This window comes from Accipiter gentilis, chromosome 26 (genome assembly GCF_929443795.1).
Source record: "Accipiter gentilis chromosome 26, bAccGen1.1, whole genome shotgun sequence".
In the NCBI taxonomy this organism is placed as follows: Eukaryota; Metazoa; Chordata; class Aves; order Accipitriformes; family Accipitridae; genus Astur; species Astur gentilis.
The window spans coordinates 9319622-9339291 of record NC_064905.1 but is presented as its reverse complement, the minus strand read 5'-3'; the positions used below and the strand labels follow the sequence as shown (position 1 = coordinate 9339291).

At 41.7% G+C, this 19670-nt stretch overlaps 1 protein-coding gene across 3 annotated transcripts in view; it reads right to left on the bottom strand.

The window, feature by feature from the left end:
- GABRB2 (gamma-aminobutyric acid type A receptor subunit beta2) overlaps window positions 1-13053 on the bottom strand; it is a 617197-nt gene extending 604144 nt beyond the window's left edge. For 2 of the 3 annotated variants that reach the window (XR_007509653.1, XM_049829151.1), the window contains exons 1-4: window positions 12649-13053; window positions 11557-11789; window positions 11339-11430; window positions 10271-10338 (exon numbers count right to left, since the gene is read on the bottom strand). Coding sequence is in view for 2 of the 3 variants with exons in the window: in XM_049829151.1 (XP_049685108.1) it covers window positions 10271-10338; window positions 11339-11430; window positions 11557-11633 (237 nt within the window). In the remaining variant the exon portion in view is untranslated. The remainder of the gene's footprint in view (window positions 1-10270; window positions 10339-11338; window positions 11431-11556; window positions 11790-12648) is intronic. The other variant, XM_049829150.1, reaches the window with a different exon arrangement.
- Between the last annotated feature and the right edge of the window lie 6617 nt (window positions 13054-19670).

Genomic DNA, 19670 nt, shown 5'->3' with positions numbered 1-19670 from the left:
CTCAATGTCTGAGATGCTATAGGAGCCATCTTGTATTGCATTTCAAGTCATTTAAGCACCCACAAATCTGTGAAAACAGGGCAGAAATACCCTCAGTGGAAAAATCAGCATCAGATTTACACATTTTCGGACTTCAAAAACAAGTCTCAGGTGGAACTTGAGCTCACAAAAGCGTTCTGCAAAGCCTAAAGCCTATGCACAGAGGTGGGTACTTTTAACTGCATTTTTGAATGCAGCCAGTTAACTAGAATTATTATGGAATTCTCTGTAAGTGGTCACTTATGTCACATAATAGTAGATCAATGAAAACTGTATTCATTTCTAGGCATTTACACTAACAAGAATGATTATAGTTAAGGGTCCTCTGGCATTTCCATTACAAATCTATTTTTCAGAGACTTACACATCAGCTATAATAATATATTTTTGACTGAAACTTGATAAGAAAGGTCTCAGCTATGCTTAACTCAGTAAATGTTCCTACACCTTTGAAAAGGCTTCTTGCAAAATTGGAAAAAGTAATTTTGCAAGTAATTTTTCTATCTACTTACTTAGGTTGTTAAGCATTTTATCCCGAGCAACCTAAGGTGGCAGATGCTACAAGATAGAACATTACATCTCTAATTCTATTAAGGATGGAATTCCTAAAAGCATCCCACATCACAAAATATCAGTGAAAAAGAACAACAGGACAGTATAATGGATTGAGCATTCACATACATTTTAGGAAGATTTCAGACTGATTAAAGGGCTTCTTTGGTCATTTCTGGACTTACGTGATTAGTGAAACAATCTAAAAAGCCAAATCATTTCATGACAAGGAATAAAAAAAAAGTTACACTCCTAAATTATTTAATTTAGAAACTCAGTCTACTGGACCTTCAAACTAATTTTTTTTTTTTACTTAAATTTTATGACTCCTTCAGTGCATATGTTGTGAAACATGGATTAACACTGTTAGTCTCACACCCCTGGGGGAGCCAACAGAGCCTATTGGGTCAGCAGTCCTTGAAAGAGAAAAAAAAATTTCCACAATGCCCTACAACTCCTTTGGAGCTGCAGGGTCTATTAACTCAAAAATACACTTTATAAAAGAAACAAATATGTATTACACAACGGACCATAACGACTTCTGGACTATTGGGTAATAACTGTTATGCAAATGACAACACCTATATACCCTTACGGACCATAAGGAATTAACAATATTTCACTACTTTCGCTAAATGGATGCAATAAAGTATGTTTAATTTTTTTTACAAAATACCTTTTTAAAGGCCTATACAGAGAACAAATAAGTTTGAGCACTAATTTTACTCAGTTAAGCAGAAAGGATCTCTGTTCCAAGTATTAAAAAGCAATTTACACTTCCATTAAAAAAAAAAAAATCTATAATAGAAATTAGGACCAGATTTTCAAAAGGGCTCTGCATCCATGGCAGTGAATGGTTTTTCAAGAGGCTTCAGTATCTTATTCAGATACTTAATTATTACATGTTTTAAAAGGTAGTTCTCACTGAGAAAAAAATGCCTTCAGTTCCTCAAAAGCAACAGGAACTTCCGGCTACTTCACAGCTGTACGCAATGGAAGAAGTTGAATGAGAAACACTTCTGAAAATCTATCTCACAAGAGTCACAGTTCTCAGACATCCCAAATATATGAAAACTCACAAACTTTTCTGGAAGACCTTCTTCTCATTCAAATGGGTTTAGCATGACCTTTACCTAACTCTACACTTTGTGCCCATTTTTCTCCAAGGGTTGTATCTAAAAAAAAAAACCAAAACCAAAACCAAAACATTTAGGGCATTTTGCACATCAGGGCCCTTTGCCATATGTCAGTACAAAATCACTTTTCAAGAAAATTGTCCGTGGTGACTCACCTCTGGAAAAGGTTATGCTCACAAGTTTCTGCCATTTTGACTATTTAGTTTCCCAATTCCTGAAGACCTGTACTGCAGTTCTATTCAGGATGGAGATGTTCCAGGTGAGCAGTCATGTTGTTCCTACTTAAGCCCATTCAGACAGGTTTACAATATTTAAATCTCATGAAAAAGTAGATAAAGCTAGTATGGTTAAGTCATGCCTAACATAATAGCAAGTCATGGCTACCATAATTCAAAAACATTTCCCGCAACAGAGAAGGTAAAGGGTGTGTTGGCAGCATAGGTTAATTCACAACATTAAAAACCTCTGTTCCCGGTCCTCTGCAACCTGAATACTTCCATTCACAACTACCATAGGCTAAGAAACTATTTAGAATAGAAGTTCACTGCACCCAGGCTACTACGCAGCAAAGAATTCAAAACTCATGACCACAGAAAGGAGACATTCAAGAGCAGCAATCAGGGCACTCAACTGTGAAAGAAAATTCTGGGGTTTAATCCATTTTCACAGAGTTGCTTAGTTAATGGAAATGCCTATTCATTAAAGAAGAAAAGAAATAGTCCAGAGAACAGGCACTGGAACAAGGACTTTCCACTTCAAGCAGCTGGGTTGGTTTTAATATGCATTCATTAGAGTAATTTAATATACTACCCCTGTCCAAGGCCAAATTTCCTGTAATTTTTTTCTTCTACTTGTTCAAAATTTATAGAGCTGAATTTGTCTTTCAGCACAATCACAATGAATCAGTGGTTTGTCTATAGGAAAATCAGTGGAAATATACGGCCATACCCACAACAGCACACACTTGAAATTCAAAATGCATCTCTCAGAAGGGTTGCTTTTTTTTCCCCACGTAGTTAAATTCTTATTACTTGAAAACTAACAAATGAAGCTCTCTGTCAGTATTTACAGAATAACAATTAATAGGATTTAACCTTGATGGAGATATGCAAAAAGCAGCTCAAGATAGACACAGTCCCCTTGTTCTTTAAGTCTGTGGACATGGGAAGAGCTCACACTTTAAATGCTTTATCTGGCCTGTGATAACCTACCTTAAATACGATCTACAAATTCTATATTCAGCTGCATACATGTCAGACTCCTGAATGTTAAATGTCTTTTTGTATTTAGAACAGAAATTTTATTTTTGATTTGGAAGTAATTACATATTTATTTGCAAAACTCGTACAAAAAGGACATATGCAGATGTGATTCCAAGTCTCGGAGAATCTTTGCATTGATGAGCTGATTTGAAAATACTTAGCCAGACAATTTGCATGCCAAGATCTTCATAGGCAAAACCTATAAAGTGAGAGCACTGCTACTTCACAACCTGGCCTTCAGACAGGTAAGACTATAACTGTAAATATGCCCACTTTATCACTATTCTGACAAGGCTTGCGTTATACTAGCCATTATACATCCATCGTATATAGCAGTGCTGTCAAGAAACGCGAGCAGGTTGGGAATCCCTGTATAAGCATAGTAAGAGTAATTTCAATAAAGCACAAAGGCTGCTTCTGTCCTGTTTTATCTTTTTGTCAGCCCACAGTATGCCTACAATTTTAATGTAATTATGCACATTCATTTATTTTTAAATTACAGATTGCATCCACAATACATTTTCAGTATTAATAACTCAAGACATTTGACTATTTCTAAAGTTCTTAATTCTAAAGACAAACAAAATGCTATCTTCCATTACTTAAAAGAGGCATTTCAAAAATTACCTCATGGATGAGCACCCTCCTTTGAAATGAAGGGACTAAATCTTCCTTACCTAATTCATACAAGCACTCGCAGAGACCTACAGCATTAACCACTAAAAGCCTACAAGGAATCTGAATTGCTTCCAGAAAAATAAAAGAATTATTACTATACAAGACTGTACTTCAACATTGTTGAATACCAAAGGCTCTACTATAAGCCTTGCAGAGGGCTGCACGGGGTCTAAGGATAAAAAAGGGAAGGAGGAATAAGGATTTAGTCATGGTGCACTGACAGACTTTAGAGTCACTAAGAAGCACAAATACGACCACTGGAACAGCTTAAACTTGTAACAAGTTTGTAGAGCACAACATAAAAATCTTTCATTGTATTACATGGCTCATCTATAAAGATTTTATGTGATTTTCAATAGAGAAGTTATGAAATAAAGCAGCCTACAGTAGGAGCTAACAAAGTACACTTCATGTTCATTCCCACACTTTAGCACCAAGACACTCCCCATAAACCATATTAAAGAAAAATATGTCTTTTCTTCTATGGCAGGAGCCAAATTACTTAAATATTTATAGGTCAAGGCTTTCTAAAAACTAGAAGGCAATAATTATTAATTCAGTTCTACAAATCACCTCCAAGGCAATCTCTTTAAATTACTTACAACCATCCCCTGGTCTGAGGAAGCAAGCAATCACTTTGAAAAATCACCACCAACAACGAAACAAGAAGATTTTCTACTGATTAAAGTTTTGCAACACTGTAGCACACCGAAAGTGCAATCCAATTAACAAACCATTTATATTGACCTTAAAAAGAAACAAGAATTATGTCATGCTTCTACATATATACACATTATCGATACACATAATATATGTAAATATACATAATATATTATTGCTTCTGAACTAGCTTATAGAAGTAGTTACAAACTCACTACATTCCTGCGTATATGTTCTAGAGAAATCATTAAATACTGTGGCTATATATCTTCTAGCAAAACCAACATGAAAACTTCAATCCACTTGTAGTATACCAGTAGAAATACTTGCTTTCGTCCCCAAGAATAAACATTTTACTTGAACGTAGGAGCTCTTATTTATTTTTACATACCTTAAAGCCAAGAAAGGAAAATACCTGAATTAGACACATGTAGTAACAAGAAATGGAAATCCATACTAATGTAATTTAGTCCAGTTCAAAAATAAAGGTCTTATGATGTTACCCCAGACAATAACTGAAGGAAAAGGTGAAACAGGGCTTTCTGTAAAAAAAAAGTTCTCACCTCTAAGATATACATCACCCGCTCTGCATTCACAGGAGTCTTTGTAGACACTTCAGTATGAGTCAGTAGTGTACAAGCACAGTAATTTGGCGAGAGCCAAATTCAAACTATCTGCTGAGAAATGTAATTTTGTGTGAAGAAGCATATGCATCTACGACACAGGGGAAATAATAAAACCAACAGTCTCTAGCAGCAGGAAGTACTCAGGATTAGGGAAGCAACACCTTCCCAGTATTTCTAATATTTCATTTTCAATGCATTTTCAGTCCTGTCCTCTCCTTATTCTCTGTATGGATCATGTATGGATCATGTACAGCAACATGTAAAACTAGAATGGATCCACAAAAGAAGATATTGCTGACAGGAACCATTTTTCTCACCTCTTTCTGTACCAGTGTATATAGGACACTTTTTTTCCTGGTTTACGATTTTCTTTCTCTTCATTTTTCTTTACTAGGACTTTCCCCCTGAGTTTTCTGGTTTGGAACAGCTCCACCCTATTTCCTTACCACTTAACCCCCATTTCTTTTTATATCACAAGCCATCTCTTCCCTTTTCACACATAAAGATAATTGCTGCTACTTGAGAGGTAGTCACACAGCTCCTGTTGTTTTCATGATCTAAACCTATGTCTCTTGAGCTTTGTTAATGTCCCTACAGAAAATACCTCAAAAAAACGTGAGAGTTTTTAAGAAAACCATTACTGGGTCTCTATTATCAAAAGCAACTGAAAGTCAGAGGTCTATCAGCAAACTACAGCTGTGCCTGTACTTTTTTTAGACTGAGAATATTCTGATCTATGAGCATTATACTTACTATTCTATGCAACTTTGGCATATCTCAAAGATAGAAGTGAAATATAATATAAAAACCTTATTTTTCTTTGTAGAGCTTTGCAGTTATTAGGATCTGTTGTGTAAAACTTGGCATACACTAATAAGTAAACCTTTCCCTGATATATGATAACAGCTCCTTTGTTTCTCCAACTTGCACTTGATGGAAGGATTATGCACTCAATCAACCCTAATGGCTCCCACTAAGACAAACCAATCTATTGTATCTATTTAACTCCATGTACACATGCTGAGTCCACATGCCAAAATCTGTACAATGATAAGCAAGCAAATACTTTAAATTAAACTGTTCAGATTCCTCTCTGCAGACCCCCAATGACCCACAGTAGTTATATTTCATGAAATATACAACCCTCTACCTCAAAAAGTGTATATTTCCTGGATAAAAAAAAAAAAAAAAAAAAAAAAAAATCTGTAGAACATTTCTCTCTCTTTTCAAGACATCCTGTACTAGAATCCCAGAATAGCCACAGACCAAGGAAGGAAAAAAAAAAAAAAAAAATGTTGACCTATTTAATACAGAATAAGCCAAGACATTGAAAACCACCACATGACCGACATTATCCATAGAAATCCTCATGTCTTATCTAGATAGATCAAATGCACAACATGTTATGCAGAATCTTCAGTGGTGTCTAGGGAAGAAAATTTATTTCTGTTCTTCTTAATGAACCTGTACCAATTTTTTAAAACAGTTTGAGGGAACTGTTGGGAGGAAAAGGGGAGAAAATTAGAATGGAGAACAGTCTTAGTTGCTGCGTTGTCAGGGGCTCCAATAATTAACTAAGGAGATGAAAATGTGGAAATGTGACTTCTCAGCTAGCACTGGTTATTAAAAAAAAGTGACTATTAAGCTCTCTAGAGATATTATTTTTACAATAAGTAGTTAGCATTAAGGAAAAGGAAGCTAAGAAGAAAATCCAAGTACAACAAGAAACATCTGGAAACTACCTTGAGAACATTACATTAGGCTCACTGCAGTACAGTTAATCTTACGTAAGTTCAAATTCATTAGCCCAGGAAAACCATTTGAGTAGCTTTCACACCCCTCTATGTTTGTTTTCCATTGTTACCTGAATAAGAAAAACCTTAAGAAAATCTACAGTATAACTAGCATAAAACTTACAGTCAAACAATACTGCAGGGCCTCATCCAGAGAAGTGAGTGGAATTAGCCATAATCATTATTGTACTGCATAAAATCATTACCTGATGTATATTTTTTCTTGGGGGGGGGGGGGGGGGGGGGGGGGGGAAGTCCAAAGAGTCATGACACTTGTCAACAACCACATATGCCTGAAGCTCTCAGTTCTGTCATGTGCATTCAGTGCATTCCCCAGAGCTGGAAAGAATTATGTTCACAAGTACCAGTACTTAGAAACCATTCTTGAAACAGAAGATAAATGCCAGTTCAAGTTTCTGACTACAAAAGGTTAAACAGCTTACAGTTTCAACTCTGTTGCATACAAGAAATAATTTGGAAGGCAGCTGTAAAGCCTGTTACACTACGAGTTTGTTATGATGTGAAGTATTTATCACCTCTTTAAGAATTCACAGTCAACAATAATTTTCGTGAACATGCTAAACACACACTTACTGTCTATAACAGTGACTCTAAATTCTCCTGTTCAACACAGTAAAAACTTTATGATTTACTTCATGACACTGGAGACAAGCCTTCTGCCTGCAGAGCGGGACAAATGTATATGGTAGATGGAATGTGTCAAGACTGGAAGAGAAGTGTAAGGATGATAATTTTAAAGTAAGTTAACATTGGAATTAACAGAATTTATCTCAAGCTAAATATCTATGATTATTTAGCCTTCCTCCCAAGGCAAAAGTTTGATCCCATTAATGTTAATACATGACTCCAGGCAATGATTTGCCTTTCTCTCAAGTCAGTGGTGTTTGCCATGACTACAGACAGAGCAACAGCAAGTCCATGGCTCAGAAATATAGGTCCATAAATCCCAAAGATTCTTTCTGTGTCTCTCATTATTTCAGAAAGCTTTGCATCAGCTAGCATTCAATGGTATTCCTCCTGGTTTCTACCCCAAATTCTGGTGACTTTGCAAGGAAAAAATCAAGGCCTTGTATACTAAGTATTTTGTCATCTGCTTGCATGTGTCCTCATCTCCTTCAGGCCTATTGGGGTATATTAGTACTTGTTATGCTATACAGATCATTGCAAAATGAACTGCTACATGTTACATTTTGCAGTTAAGCAGATTAAGAAAATAATCTTGGTTTGGAATCTCTTCTGAAACTGTAAGTGAAAAAAAATATGTAAAATGAGTGCCTGGTTTTAAGAAATAGGTAGCTTCTTAGTGTAAAACGAGCCCAGAGTTTAAATGCTTTAGGCAAATGCGTGGGACAAAATTGCTTATACATTTCCCTTCCCGCCCCCCAGAGTTCTACTGATAGTCTGAAAAGACTTTTCTCACAAAGGTCAAACATTTCATTATAGAAGCACAATAAACTGAATACAGAATACTAAAAATAATACTCAGTTTTCTAGTTTGTGTATGTCAGATCATGGTATTCTGATATGCTATCACCCTTAATTGGAAAGCAAATTTCTAGAAATCATTGAAAGAAACAAAGAAAAGATGATTCACAAGAATCTTCACAAACTTTTCACATGAAAAGAAAACATTTGGCACTACCTTCCAGTTTTGAAGGGATGCAAGGATATAACACTGACCTAGTAGATCACAGTTCCATCAAGAAAACCCTCATCATTCCCACACTGCTCATGGCTAAGAAATAACTCTGTATGTCCACATCTCCCCTACCCGTAGTTCTTTTAATGAAAAGCAAGTGGTTTAAAATACAATGCAATCTTCTTTCTTTGCACTTAAAGCTCCTGAAGATAGAATACTAAATTACAAGTTTAGTGAAACAAAATGTGGAAGCCCATTTTAACCACTTAGAAATATTTCACAAGTAATGTTGCTCAAGGTGAAATTATTCAGAATTTTCCTGGTGTCTTGAAAAAGAGCAGTATCAAGCTCTCTGTCACCCAGACCTCCCAGTCTCACAGCACAACCACCAGTAATGTCATCCTCAAATTAGGCCAAGGGCTATATTTTACATTATGAAAAAACTCCTGTACGTCATACAACACATCCAGTTTGAGAAGAAATGTTTGCCAATTCATTCAGTGCAACACGTCTGAGAACCCAAAGATGCCACTGAGGAATTAAAATATTTTAGTAGTAGAACGATATTAACAACTGATAGCTTTCAAAATACCATTTTCAAATGCATCATTACAGCTACAGCAGTATCCCTAAAATCACATTTTTATTTTGAAAGATATTTCCTCACAACTTCTTCAAGAATAATGGAAAGTTTGCTTCAAACAATAAACTTCTATCACTAGTAACAAATATTTCACAAAACCACATTTATTTTGTATCAGCTGGTGCTACCATGCTTCAGAGTCTTTATTTTGTCCTTCTTGTATTCTCTAAAACTCCCTAAGAGTACTAGGCCAAATTCTGTGCCCTTAAACAAGTAAGGTGTAAGTTAAGATAAAAACTTCAAAACTTGGCCCCAGACACTTGCAAATAAGAAAAGTGTTAGAAAAGTTTAGTCTAAACCAAGAACAGCTTCTTCTACAGTAAGAATCTGAGACTTCTCCAATTTTCTCCACACTTCATTAGTCTCCCAGGTAATGAAAGCAAAACATAGAAAGCAGTCAGTTATTATAGTATGAACAAGTTCAGCATTTGAGTACATTCAATTCCAACTATTTAGATAAGAGAGACAAACGTCTTGAAAAATTAAAATTGTAAAATCATTGACTCGGTCATGACCATCCAAAATAGTGGCAAGCTGGTAAGCTCTGGATACACACAGAAGTAAAAAACGTGTTGGTTTTTTGGGGTTTTTTTTTAATTTAATCGAAAGCGCACTGCTAAGACAAAACAAGTTATTTCTTTAATACCGCAACAAAAAAGCAAAGCGCGAAAGGCATAGAGCCAGGTGAGCCTTTCAAACCTCGACTCGAGGTGGACCCGGCGAGGGGCAGCTGCGCGCCCGCCCAGGCGGGGCGGGGCGGGGCGGGGCGGGGCGGGGCGCGGCCCCGGTGCGCGGGAGCGGCCCCTTCCGCGCGGCGCCCCGCGGAGCGGCAGCGCGGCCAGGCGGCGGCGGGGTGCCGTGCGGGCGCGCGGCCGGCAGGGGGCGCCGTTGCTCGCGGCAAGGCGGCGCGGCCGGGCGGGCGGGCGGGCGGGCAGCGCCTCGGGAGCGCTGCCGCAGGAACCGGCCTTGCGGCCGCCCCGGGGCTCCCACCTACCCCGACTCCATCGCTGGGGGGAGGGCGGTAAACGCGACCCTCGCGCCGCCCCCTCCCCCTAGCCGCCCCTCTCGGAGGCGGCGTGCCTCCTCCCTGGCGGCGCCCCGGGGCGGGAGGCCTCGCCGGGTCGCCGCACGCCCGCGGGCACCGCTCCGCCTCGGCAGGGGCGGGGGAAGCGACAGCCACCCCCCTCGGAGAGCCACCGGCCCCAAACCCTAAATACTCACCATGTTGACTTCTGAGACCATATCTATACTGGCAATGTCTATGTTCATGCCAACAGCCACTGGGGGACCTGCAAACCAACAAGATGGTCCGCAATGTGATCTCCACGAACTTAACTCATTCTTACCAGAGTTAGCAGGACCAAGACGGCGTCAAAATGAAACGTTTCAACAAAACCAGAAAGTCAGGAGGAAGGCGACAAGTGTTCCCCACGCCTTCCCTCCCCCGCCCTCCCAAACGCGAGCAAAAGCAGGCGCCCGCCGAGCCGCGGGGAACGTGCGTTCGCACCGGATTCACCCCGTGCGCCCCCCGCCAGCTGTAGCGGTGCTTTATGTAACACGCACACACGTGTTAGCAGCGGGGCTCTCGGCGCTCCGCCGACGGAGAGCGGGGCGGCTCGGGGCCAGCCGGGGTGGGGGGGCTCCCCCCTCTCCCCCCTCTCCCCCCCCCCCCGGCCCGGGAAGCGCGGCGCCGGCGCCGGCCTCCGCGGCCGCGACCCGCCTCGCCACCCTCAGCCCTCCGCTTCGGCAGAAGGGGCAGCCCAGGGGACGGCGGCCAGTGAGCCCCGGGGGTGGGGGCAAGGGGACGCCCACGACGAACGCGTCCGAAATAAACAAACTAGTCCGAAGTAGGAGCATGCGGGGGGTTAAACGACATTTTTGTATCGGTTAACAGCACATCTTGTACTCAAAAATAGTAACTGTGATCAGAGGCACATTAGGCTGAGAGGAACAAACGTTGGGTAAACTTAAGAGATTTGCATCTCGATAAAACCAGTTCAACAAAGGTTTAATTACAAGTTAACAAAGTATCAGCACACGAAGAAAATGAGGGACCGATTACAAATATATGCAAGAGATTTAAGTGGTCGCATTAAGAGCGCCCTGTGCTAAGAAATTTGAGTATCAATGGGCTTAACTTTGGATCGGCTTGAGAAAATGGCAACACACCCCACCACCCCCCCCCCCCCCCCCAAAGCAACAGCACCCACAACACGTTTAAAACCCACACACCCCAAAGGCACACAGCCCGGATACGTAATCTCTCTTATTCAAAAGCAGTCAAATTACCTCCAAAATCTGGCCTCAAGCGAATGTCATAGCCCTTCAGCAGTCTATCCACGGTCTCTTTCACCAGTGACATATTACTAGGGTCATTGACACTAAAGAAAAAAAAAAGAATAATACTACATTATTTCTTATTTCTCAGACCCAAGCTGTACATTCCTCTCAGCAGCAGCATGCAGTGCAATTCAAAGTAAAGCAAAAGAGATACCTTCATCACTTACCTCTGTGCACACACCACGGCTATTATTAAAGGGAAAGACCAAATCCCAAAGTAACCCTTCTTCCGGACTCTCAGCATCCCTTTAGCTTTTGATATGATTTAGGATTTCAGTGAAGAGAAGAAGAGATCCAACTTATTCTGGCCAGTGCAGTAATTCTAATGTGAAGCGCATGCGCACGGCGTACCACAACATCAAAAGGAGCAGTGGTTGCTGCTGGAGATGGAGCAAATTTCCTTGCCAAAAAAAAAAAAAAAAAAAAAAAATTAAAGGGGAAGAAGGAAATGCATTATTTAAAAAAAAGTCATCCACAGGAGGATCGAGTATATTTTTGTTGTCCTTTTTGTTAGTATAGAATATAAATCACAGCAAGGAGAGAAGTTTTAGGAGTTGCAGGGTACAGCGGCTTTGCAACCTGGCTTAAAGGGGGGGGGGCGGGGGAGCGCTGGACGAACTCGGATTAGACAGAGGGAGAACAGGTTAAAAAGGGGAATGTACAGCCTACGTATGGTGCCAGGGGCAGGTGGGGGGGGGGGGGGGGGAGGGTGGAAAGGGGCAGTTTAACTTTTTGGTCCCTGGAAAGAACCGCCTGAAGGGAGGCGAGGTGCGGACAAAGAAGCCGGCGCTTGCAACGGGGGCGGGCGGTGGGGGAGGAGGGGTGATGGGAGCCTACAGTAATTCTCAGGGGAAAAAAAAAGGGGGGGGAAAAATGATGACGAATAGTTCCTTGTAAGAGGGGATTAGGCTGCTTCCTTCCTTACTGTGCTGCCAGGCGCTGTTCCAGAGGCAGAGGCACTGGGGACTGAGGGGGTCGCCGGCTGCCGCCGCCGCCGGGTCCCACGGGTCAGTTGCTGGTGCTTGAGGGGCGGGCGCGGAGCCCCCGCGGCCCCGCTACCCTCGGCTGGGCCCACCGGCGCATTTTCCGTGTATCGACCGATGTTTAACCCAGGGATGCAAGTTCCTCAGGTAGAGCTAAGCCTGGCCACGGCGCTGGGGGAGGAGGGGGGGGGGGAGGGGAAGAAAAACGCCACCCTGAAAGGCAGTCAAGCTTTTAGTGACCATTCAGACCCGGCGCAGGTTCATAAGCCCACTTACCTTCGTGGGTAAAACACCCAAGCTCTTCAAATGCAGCGTGTGATCCAATTAATGCCTCGGAAGAAACCGGAGACGAGAGGAAAGCTGATTTGGGGATGCTTTGAGTGACATTTAAATCCTGAGCAGAAAAAAGAGATAGAAAGGAGAGAGAGAGAAGGGAAAAAAACAACCCCCGAAAAACAACAAACACCGGAGTTAAATTATTCCTCGCAAATCTGCTTTGTGCTCGCAGCTCCTTTTACACCACCACCTCCTCCTCCTCCTCACGCACATACCCGCTCGGCCCCGCAGATCTGTGCTGCTTCACCGAGCGGATCTGGGCGTGCACACGTCCTCGGCCGGCCCGGGCTGCGCGGGGAAGGGATTGGGAACACTTAGGGCGTCAATTAACAAAAGAAATATTTAACTCGCTGCAGGAGGGTGCAGGAGGGAGGGGAAAAAAAAAAGAAAAAAAAAAGGGGGGGGGGAGGAGGGACAAGGGTGAGGGTGTTGCACAGAGAGCGAGGCGGGCTGGGCCGGTGAGCCCGCTCGCTCCCCGGCACAGCTCAGTCCCGCCCGCACAGAGCCGAGGCGCTCCGCAGCTGCCTGCCCTGCCCCGCCGTGCCCCTCCAGCCCCGGGTCGGGCCGCCGCCGCGTGGACTTCGCCGAAAGCGGAGGGAGCCGCCTCTCTCACGGCCGGGGCTAGGGGGTGCCGCGGGCGTGCACGACCCCGAGCCCCCCACAAACGCACCCTGGCCCGGGAGCAGGAGCCGCCGGGAGGGGTGGAGGGCCGGGGGGGGTGGCTGCCCGGAGAGAAGAGGCGGCGGCGGCGGCTTCCCGGGAAGGGCGAGGGAGGAAAGGGCAGAGGCGGGGGAGGACAGGGATGCGGTGGGATGAAGCCTCGCTTAGGGGAGCGGCGCTGCCCCCGAGAGACGGCAGGGCTGCTAAAAAAATAAACAGCAAAACCGTAAAACGGCCGGTAGCGCCGAAAAGCAGGCAGCCATTTAACATGGACCGGCATCTGCCTTGGCCGGAGCGGTAAGGAGCGGGGAAGCCCCGCGACGAGGACCGCAGCGTCCACCTGCCGCTGAAGCGGGTCCAGGGGAGCCCCCGGCGCGTCCTGCCGGCGAGGAGCGGCTCCCTCGCCCTCCGCTGCCCTGTCCTGCCAGCGAAACGGGCTGGCAGCATCTCCAGCGGGGGGAACGAGTCCTGCCCCCCTCTCCCCACACTGTCGATGCCTTAAAACACCACACTGTGCCTTTGAGAGCAAGTAAGTATCGGCTTGGTTTTTGCTTCCGGGGGGGGAAAGACATGCTTTTGGGGGGAATTCACTAAGACATATTTTCACCACCTTCTCCCATTTGTAACAACTCGAATTACACAGAGGAAGAAAATACGCTTTTCCAGATGAAACAGACAAGGTTTTGTGTGTGCGATAAATATAAAATGTCTCATTTGTGTATTCAAAAGAGAAAAACCCAAACAACTCAAGTTAAAGAACGTTTAAGCATTTGTTAAAATTACACCACCACCCCCCATACCCCCCCCCCCCCCCCCCCCCCCGCATTTTCCAGCTTTCTGTTCCATGGCTGATGTTACAGAGCCACTCTCCCTGTTCACCAGTGGAGGTTTCTGTTCTCACACAGCTAGTCTGCTTCACTGCCAAACCTCTTGAAATATAACCCTGAAAGGAAGATGGTGGATACTCTGTGCAGTGAATCATTTTACTATAGATGTATAATAGATACTTTTTGTTTCTTCTGCAATCATAAGAGGAGGAGGTCTTAAGGTAAAACACTCTAATCCTGCCCTGTGAAACTCACCTGAAAAGTGCTAACTTGGGACTATATCTGACACTCCTGATTTCTGAGTCTCTACTATTAATTACCATTACACCACAGAAATGTTTCATTCACCATGTCTGAATACGAACCAGATACCAACAAGAACCTGAGGCTCAAGGCTGGTAATATTCAGTGCTGGACTGACAGGAATTAATGATTTACATATCAGCATAAAATCAAGGACAGAGAAGTACTGTATTTGCATGGAAATGTTAGAATAGTACACTCAAAGAATTCAAGCTATGCCAATATATCTAGCATTTGTTCTCTGATCAGGTGTATGCACTAATAATCAGGGATCACTCATTCTGGGCCCAGAGTACCACTGTGGCATGTGTAGTGAAACCTGCTCTCAGTCTGGCTATTCCAGCAAAAAGGAATGGAACACATCTCAAATTCAATACAAATGGATATCATGGTGCATCATGTGTTGAAAATTAATGTGTATCCTTGGGGTTTGGAAGTGTAGAAGCTCTATTGAGCCATGCTTGGGGATGATCTGCATAACTCATTATCTTTGCTAGCTGTAAATGCACCACTGTCTAAACGGGTCTACACCAGTAACACTGCCTTAACACCATTCCAGGCTCTGTGTGCCCAAACAAGTCTGTGTGTTAAGGGTACCATCATTATATACTGACATAGAGTAGGAAGTCATACAATACTTTTCCTTTTGCAAATGGTTTCATGCTTTGCTATGTACTTTTGACAGTACCACTTTTTCTCTGACCACAGGGTTGTGGTCTATCTCTGTCATTCTAAACTTCTGTGCACCTTCAAAATCTTCCATTTATTTTAAGCAACCTGTCAAAGAATCGTTCCCCTCTCTTTCTCACTTGTGTCTGTGTGTTTGATTGAAAAGGAGACGAAATGACTGGTGTGAACACGAGCATTCGCAAGAGGCAGAACCGTTCATGTAACATGTTTAAGGATTGCTATCTAAGATTTTGGGTGTCTTGCAATGGGGAAACATCCTGGTTCCCAGCTGGATATGACACTTCTAGCTCTAAAAATATCTCAATTAGATTACAAGTACTGTAATCTTGCAGAGAAGACAACAAAGATGGTCATATTCTAAATGCCAGTTGCAGATTATTTTGATTCTTGGCTTTCAAGTTTAAGGAGTTCAAAAGAATATCACCCCAAATTGAAATACTCTAAATTAATGGCCCACAGTCCTTGCTGAACAGCATGTGACACTATGCAAGAAATAGGCTATAAGCAACATTATACTTTGCTTGTCTTGTCAACCCTTGATTGTAGCAGTATATTCCTGTCACTACAAGCAATATCCCAGGCCATGTACTGACAACTGTTCTAAAGTGGTTTTCAAAGAGTTTGCTGTAAATGTATAGATTATGCAGAATAAGCTTTCAGATGGAGTAAGAATTTCAGGATAGGTTCTCAAGTGATCCAATCACTCGAGTCAGTAGAGACAGAAGAGATGCCGATTTATGCTAGCCCAAGAACAGTAGCCTTGTATCACAAGTAATGTAAGTGACAAGGACAAAATTCCACTTAAAAAATTATTTTCACTGCACCTCAACAGGCTGGTATGAATACAGTTCTATGAAAGTGATGTTTCTTGAGCTTTTGAGCATTTCGGTAAGACACAGTAGTATCAGAAACACTCAGATGAGAGTTGTTTCCATGTATCAGGGAATATTTTATTCTCTAAATTACAGAAGAATGTTAGTAATAATTTATTTTGATACATGACTTCCATTTTCAACTCCTGTAAAGCTATAAATTAATGCAAAATAAAAAAAATATATTTAACCCTTGTGGAAATTTCCTGAACAAAGTTTCAAGATACTTTATCTTGGTTTCATTTGTCATTTTAGGTCTTCAGATCTAGTATGTCACAGTCCGTGCGTCACACATCATCCCATTAGCAATCAGCCTGTCAGCATAAAGACCCCTGTTACATCACACACAGAGAAAAAATTATTCATGCCCGTGTACCTTGATTCTGCTTTTCATGTCTATCCTGGTTTCAGCTGGGGTAGAGTTAATTTTCTTTCTAGTAGCAGGTATAGTGTTATGTTTTAGATTTAGTATGAGAAGAATGTTGATAACACACTGATGTTTTCAGTTGTTGCCAAGCAGTGTTTATACTAAGTCAAGAATTTTTCAGCTTCTCATGCCCAGCCAGCAAGAAGGCTGGAGGGGCACAAGAAGTTGGGAGGGGACACAGCCAGGACAGCTGACCCAAACTGGCCAAAGGAATAGTCCATACCATGTGACATCATGCCCAGTATATAAACTGGGTGGAGCTGGCCTGGGGGGGTGATTGCTGCTTGGGAACTAACTGGGCATCAGTCAGCGAGTGGTGAGCAATTGCATCGTGCCTCACTTGTTTTGTATATTCCAATCCTTTTATTATTATTGTTGTCATTTTATTGTTATTATTTTCTTCTTTTCTGTCCTATTAAACTGTCTTTATCTCAACCCACAAGTTTTAATATTTTTTTTTTTTTTCCCCCCTGATTCTCTCCCCCATCCCACAGGGGCAGGGGGAAGTGAGCAAGTGACTGAGTGGTGCTTAATTGCTGGCTGGGGTTAAACCACAAGACATGGACAATGGAATTCACTTTTGCATAACGACAATCTTCTGGGATTTACAGGTTCATGTTAGCTTCAACTACTGTATATCTAAAAGAATCCAAAGTGGTAAATCCATCAAAAAAAGCCATAGTGGATGACCTGCCAATTATATTGCTCTTGGTCCTTAAAAAATATGAAATTATCAGCATTGTGCAGAAACTAAGTCTGATAAGTTGTTTAGGAAACAAGTACCACTTGATACAGCATGAATTTCACTTAATTGCAAGAGAAGAGCAAATGGGAGGGGCAAGTAATAGTCTCTTATTGGTTTACATCCTTATGTAGGACTTCATGTGCTGGAGCTCATGTTTATTCATTCTGTGGCTCACTGCATGGCATCTCCACAGGGTTAAAGACATGATAGATAAGAACTTACCCCAGGTCATGACCTAGGCTGTACTTTATGAGTCAAAGACCTGCTGTATCTTTTAACAAAATCTTTTGTGTAGCTTGGGATCAGCAGATCTTAGATGTATATTGAGGAAAGTCTTTTAATCTGAAATTGAATTACAGGTTAAAAAACCCATGGAACTAAAAGGTTGTGTGAGACATCCACAAGTGCTTTGATTGCAGACAATTGTTAGCAACTCAGTGGGGGCTTGAGTGAAATACAAAATGTCTGGCACCTAGAATTATGATGGAATGAAATCTACAGTCCTCTTATCAAATCACGAAAGCACCACAAAAAGCCCTATTTCCTTCAAAGTGGTGGAATAAATAAGTTTAACAGCTATATGAGACAGCAATTTTTGAATTCTTCAATTTTAGCTGCATTGGCACTTAGCTAGCTAGGAAATGTCTACAGTATACACATCTGCTAGGAAGGCAGGGTAGGGCACAAGGAGTGATTGCATAGGGTAAGGACAGTAAAACACTTAAAAGACAGCAAAAAATGTACACTAAGATTATGTCACTCTGTGTCTAAATCTCCTCCATGCTGTTTGTGTAGGATTCGGCCCTGAAAGCAGATTGCAGAAACCTGTTATTAAATTAATGGAGTGGCATTTGTCTGCATCAATTGATTGCAGGATTTGGTCTTCCTTCCTAAGCTCTCTTGGATAGAGAGTTGGTTTCCTAGTTTTTTTATATTGGGTAATACATTCCAGAATACTGCTATAAACAGTATCTGAGGGTTCTAAAACTGTTAGGTTGGAACCCTTTGATGAAAAATGAAAATTGTTTTCTTTTTAAAGCCATGCAGTTTGAAACGTCAGCCTTGGGTTTGGTATAACTCTGTGCAAGTTTTAAGACTAAAATGGAAATCTACATAGTTTTAGCTGGATTTTTCATAGCTGGAAGGACCTCACTACTTCAGAAAACTCCTTCTCATTATTACCACCACCTTGACCAGGTGAGGGGACAACAGTGGAAAAAAAGTAGAAGCTGAGACAGGAAAATGAAATAAGTAAATTAACAGGGCAGATGAACAAGTAGTAAAGGGGGAGAGAAGGAAGAATAGTGGAGGCAAGGGTTATGCCATGGCACAATGAAATATGAAGGTAGGAGAGCCATTTATTTAACAGGGACTCAAAAGAAAAAAAATACTGCTCATTTAAACTAACATGTAAAACGTGAAACAGTCCTTCTACCTCAGAAATCAGACACAGTTTCTACATAAATTCTTTATTCTATGCACAAAGGAAGATTATAGAAAAGTGATTGCCAAGACTCCTGATCTCTGTGATACCAACTGTCAAACATGTTTTGATCCAGATGAAATATTTTGAGACTTAAAATTTATTTTTCCTGTAAATAAGGAAACTTAACAGGATACTTTTAATGTTACTTGCCATTTGTAGTTGTAAAATATATTTTCACATGCAAAATATCTTAATAAAAGTAAACAAAACTGAAATAAACCAGCTGTGACCAGCATGCAACAGCCAAAGCATAATCACTGGATTCTATTTTAATAATGCAAAATATTTTACACGTTTATTTAAAAAGATACCAGTATTATGCAATGCACTTTCTAACTCAAACAAGCTCCTTATATCTTCTGGTAAACAATCACCCAGATTAAAAACTTTGTAATAGGAAGAGGTCATGAAGTGCTATCAATGGATATAAGCAATACTCTAACTGCCCTTCGGGCAGACTTTTTCAGTAAGAACTAGGAGAATACAAATTTGTATCTATCTACTGTAAAACAGATTACAGCTGTCCTTTCATTGGTGTGCTAGAACGGGAGATGAACCTGCTTTCTGCAAATGTATAGTGTTTTTACTTCAAGCCTTCTTGGAGAACAAATGGAGAATGCACAGTGCTCCTCATAGTCTTTCACCTTCTTGCATGCCCCCCCCCCAAATGCGCTTGTGTCAATATTCCTATTCTTTCCTTGCTACCCTAAAACCTCAACTATTCGTATGGAGGAGGATATGTCCCACAGTGCTGCAGTAAGCATAAATACGTCTTTTGTAACACATTTTGCCCCTGACTGACGCTTTCTAACTTTGTGCATGCAGGCCAAATGTTTCATGGAATCAATAGTAGCTTTACATCTTATCTGCTTCTATTTACAGATGCTAGAAGGTAGGAACTTCAGACAGATGTTTCTGTTCAGCAGCAATTACTATGTCTGAATGGAATAGT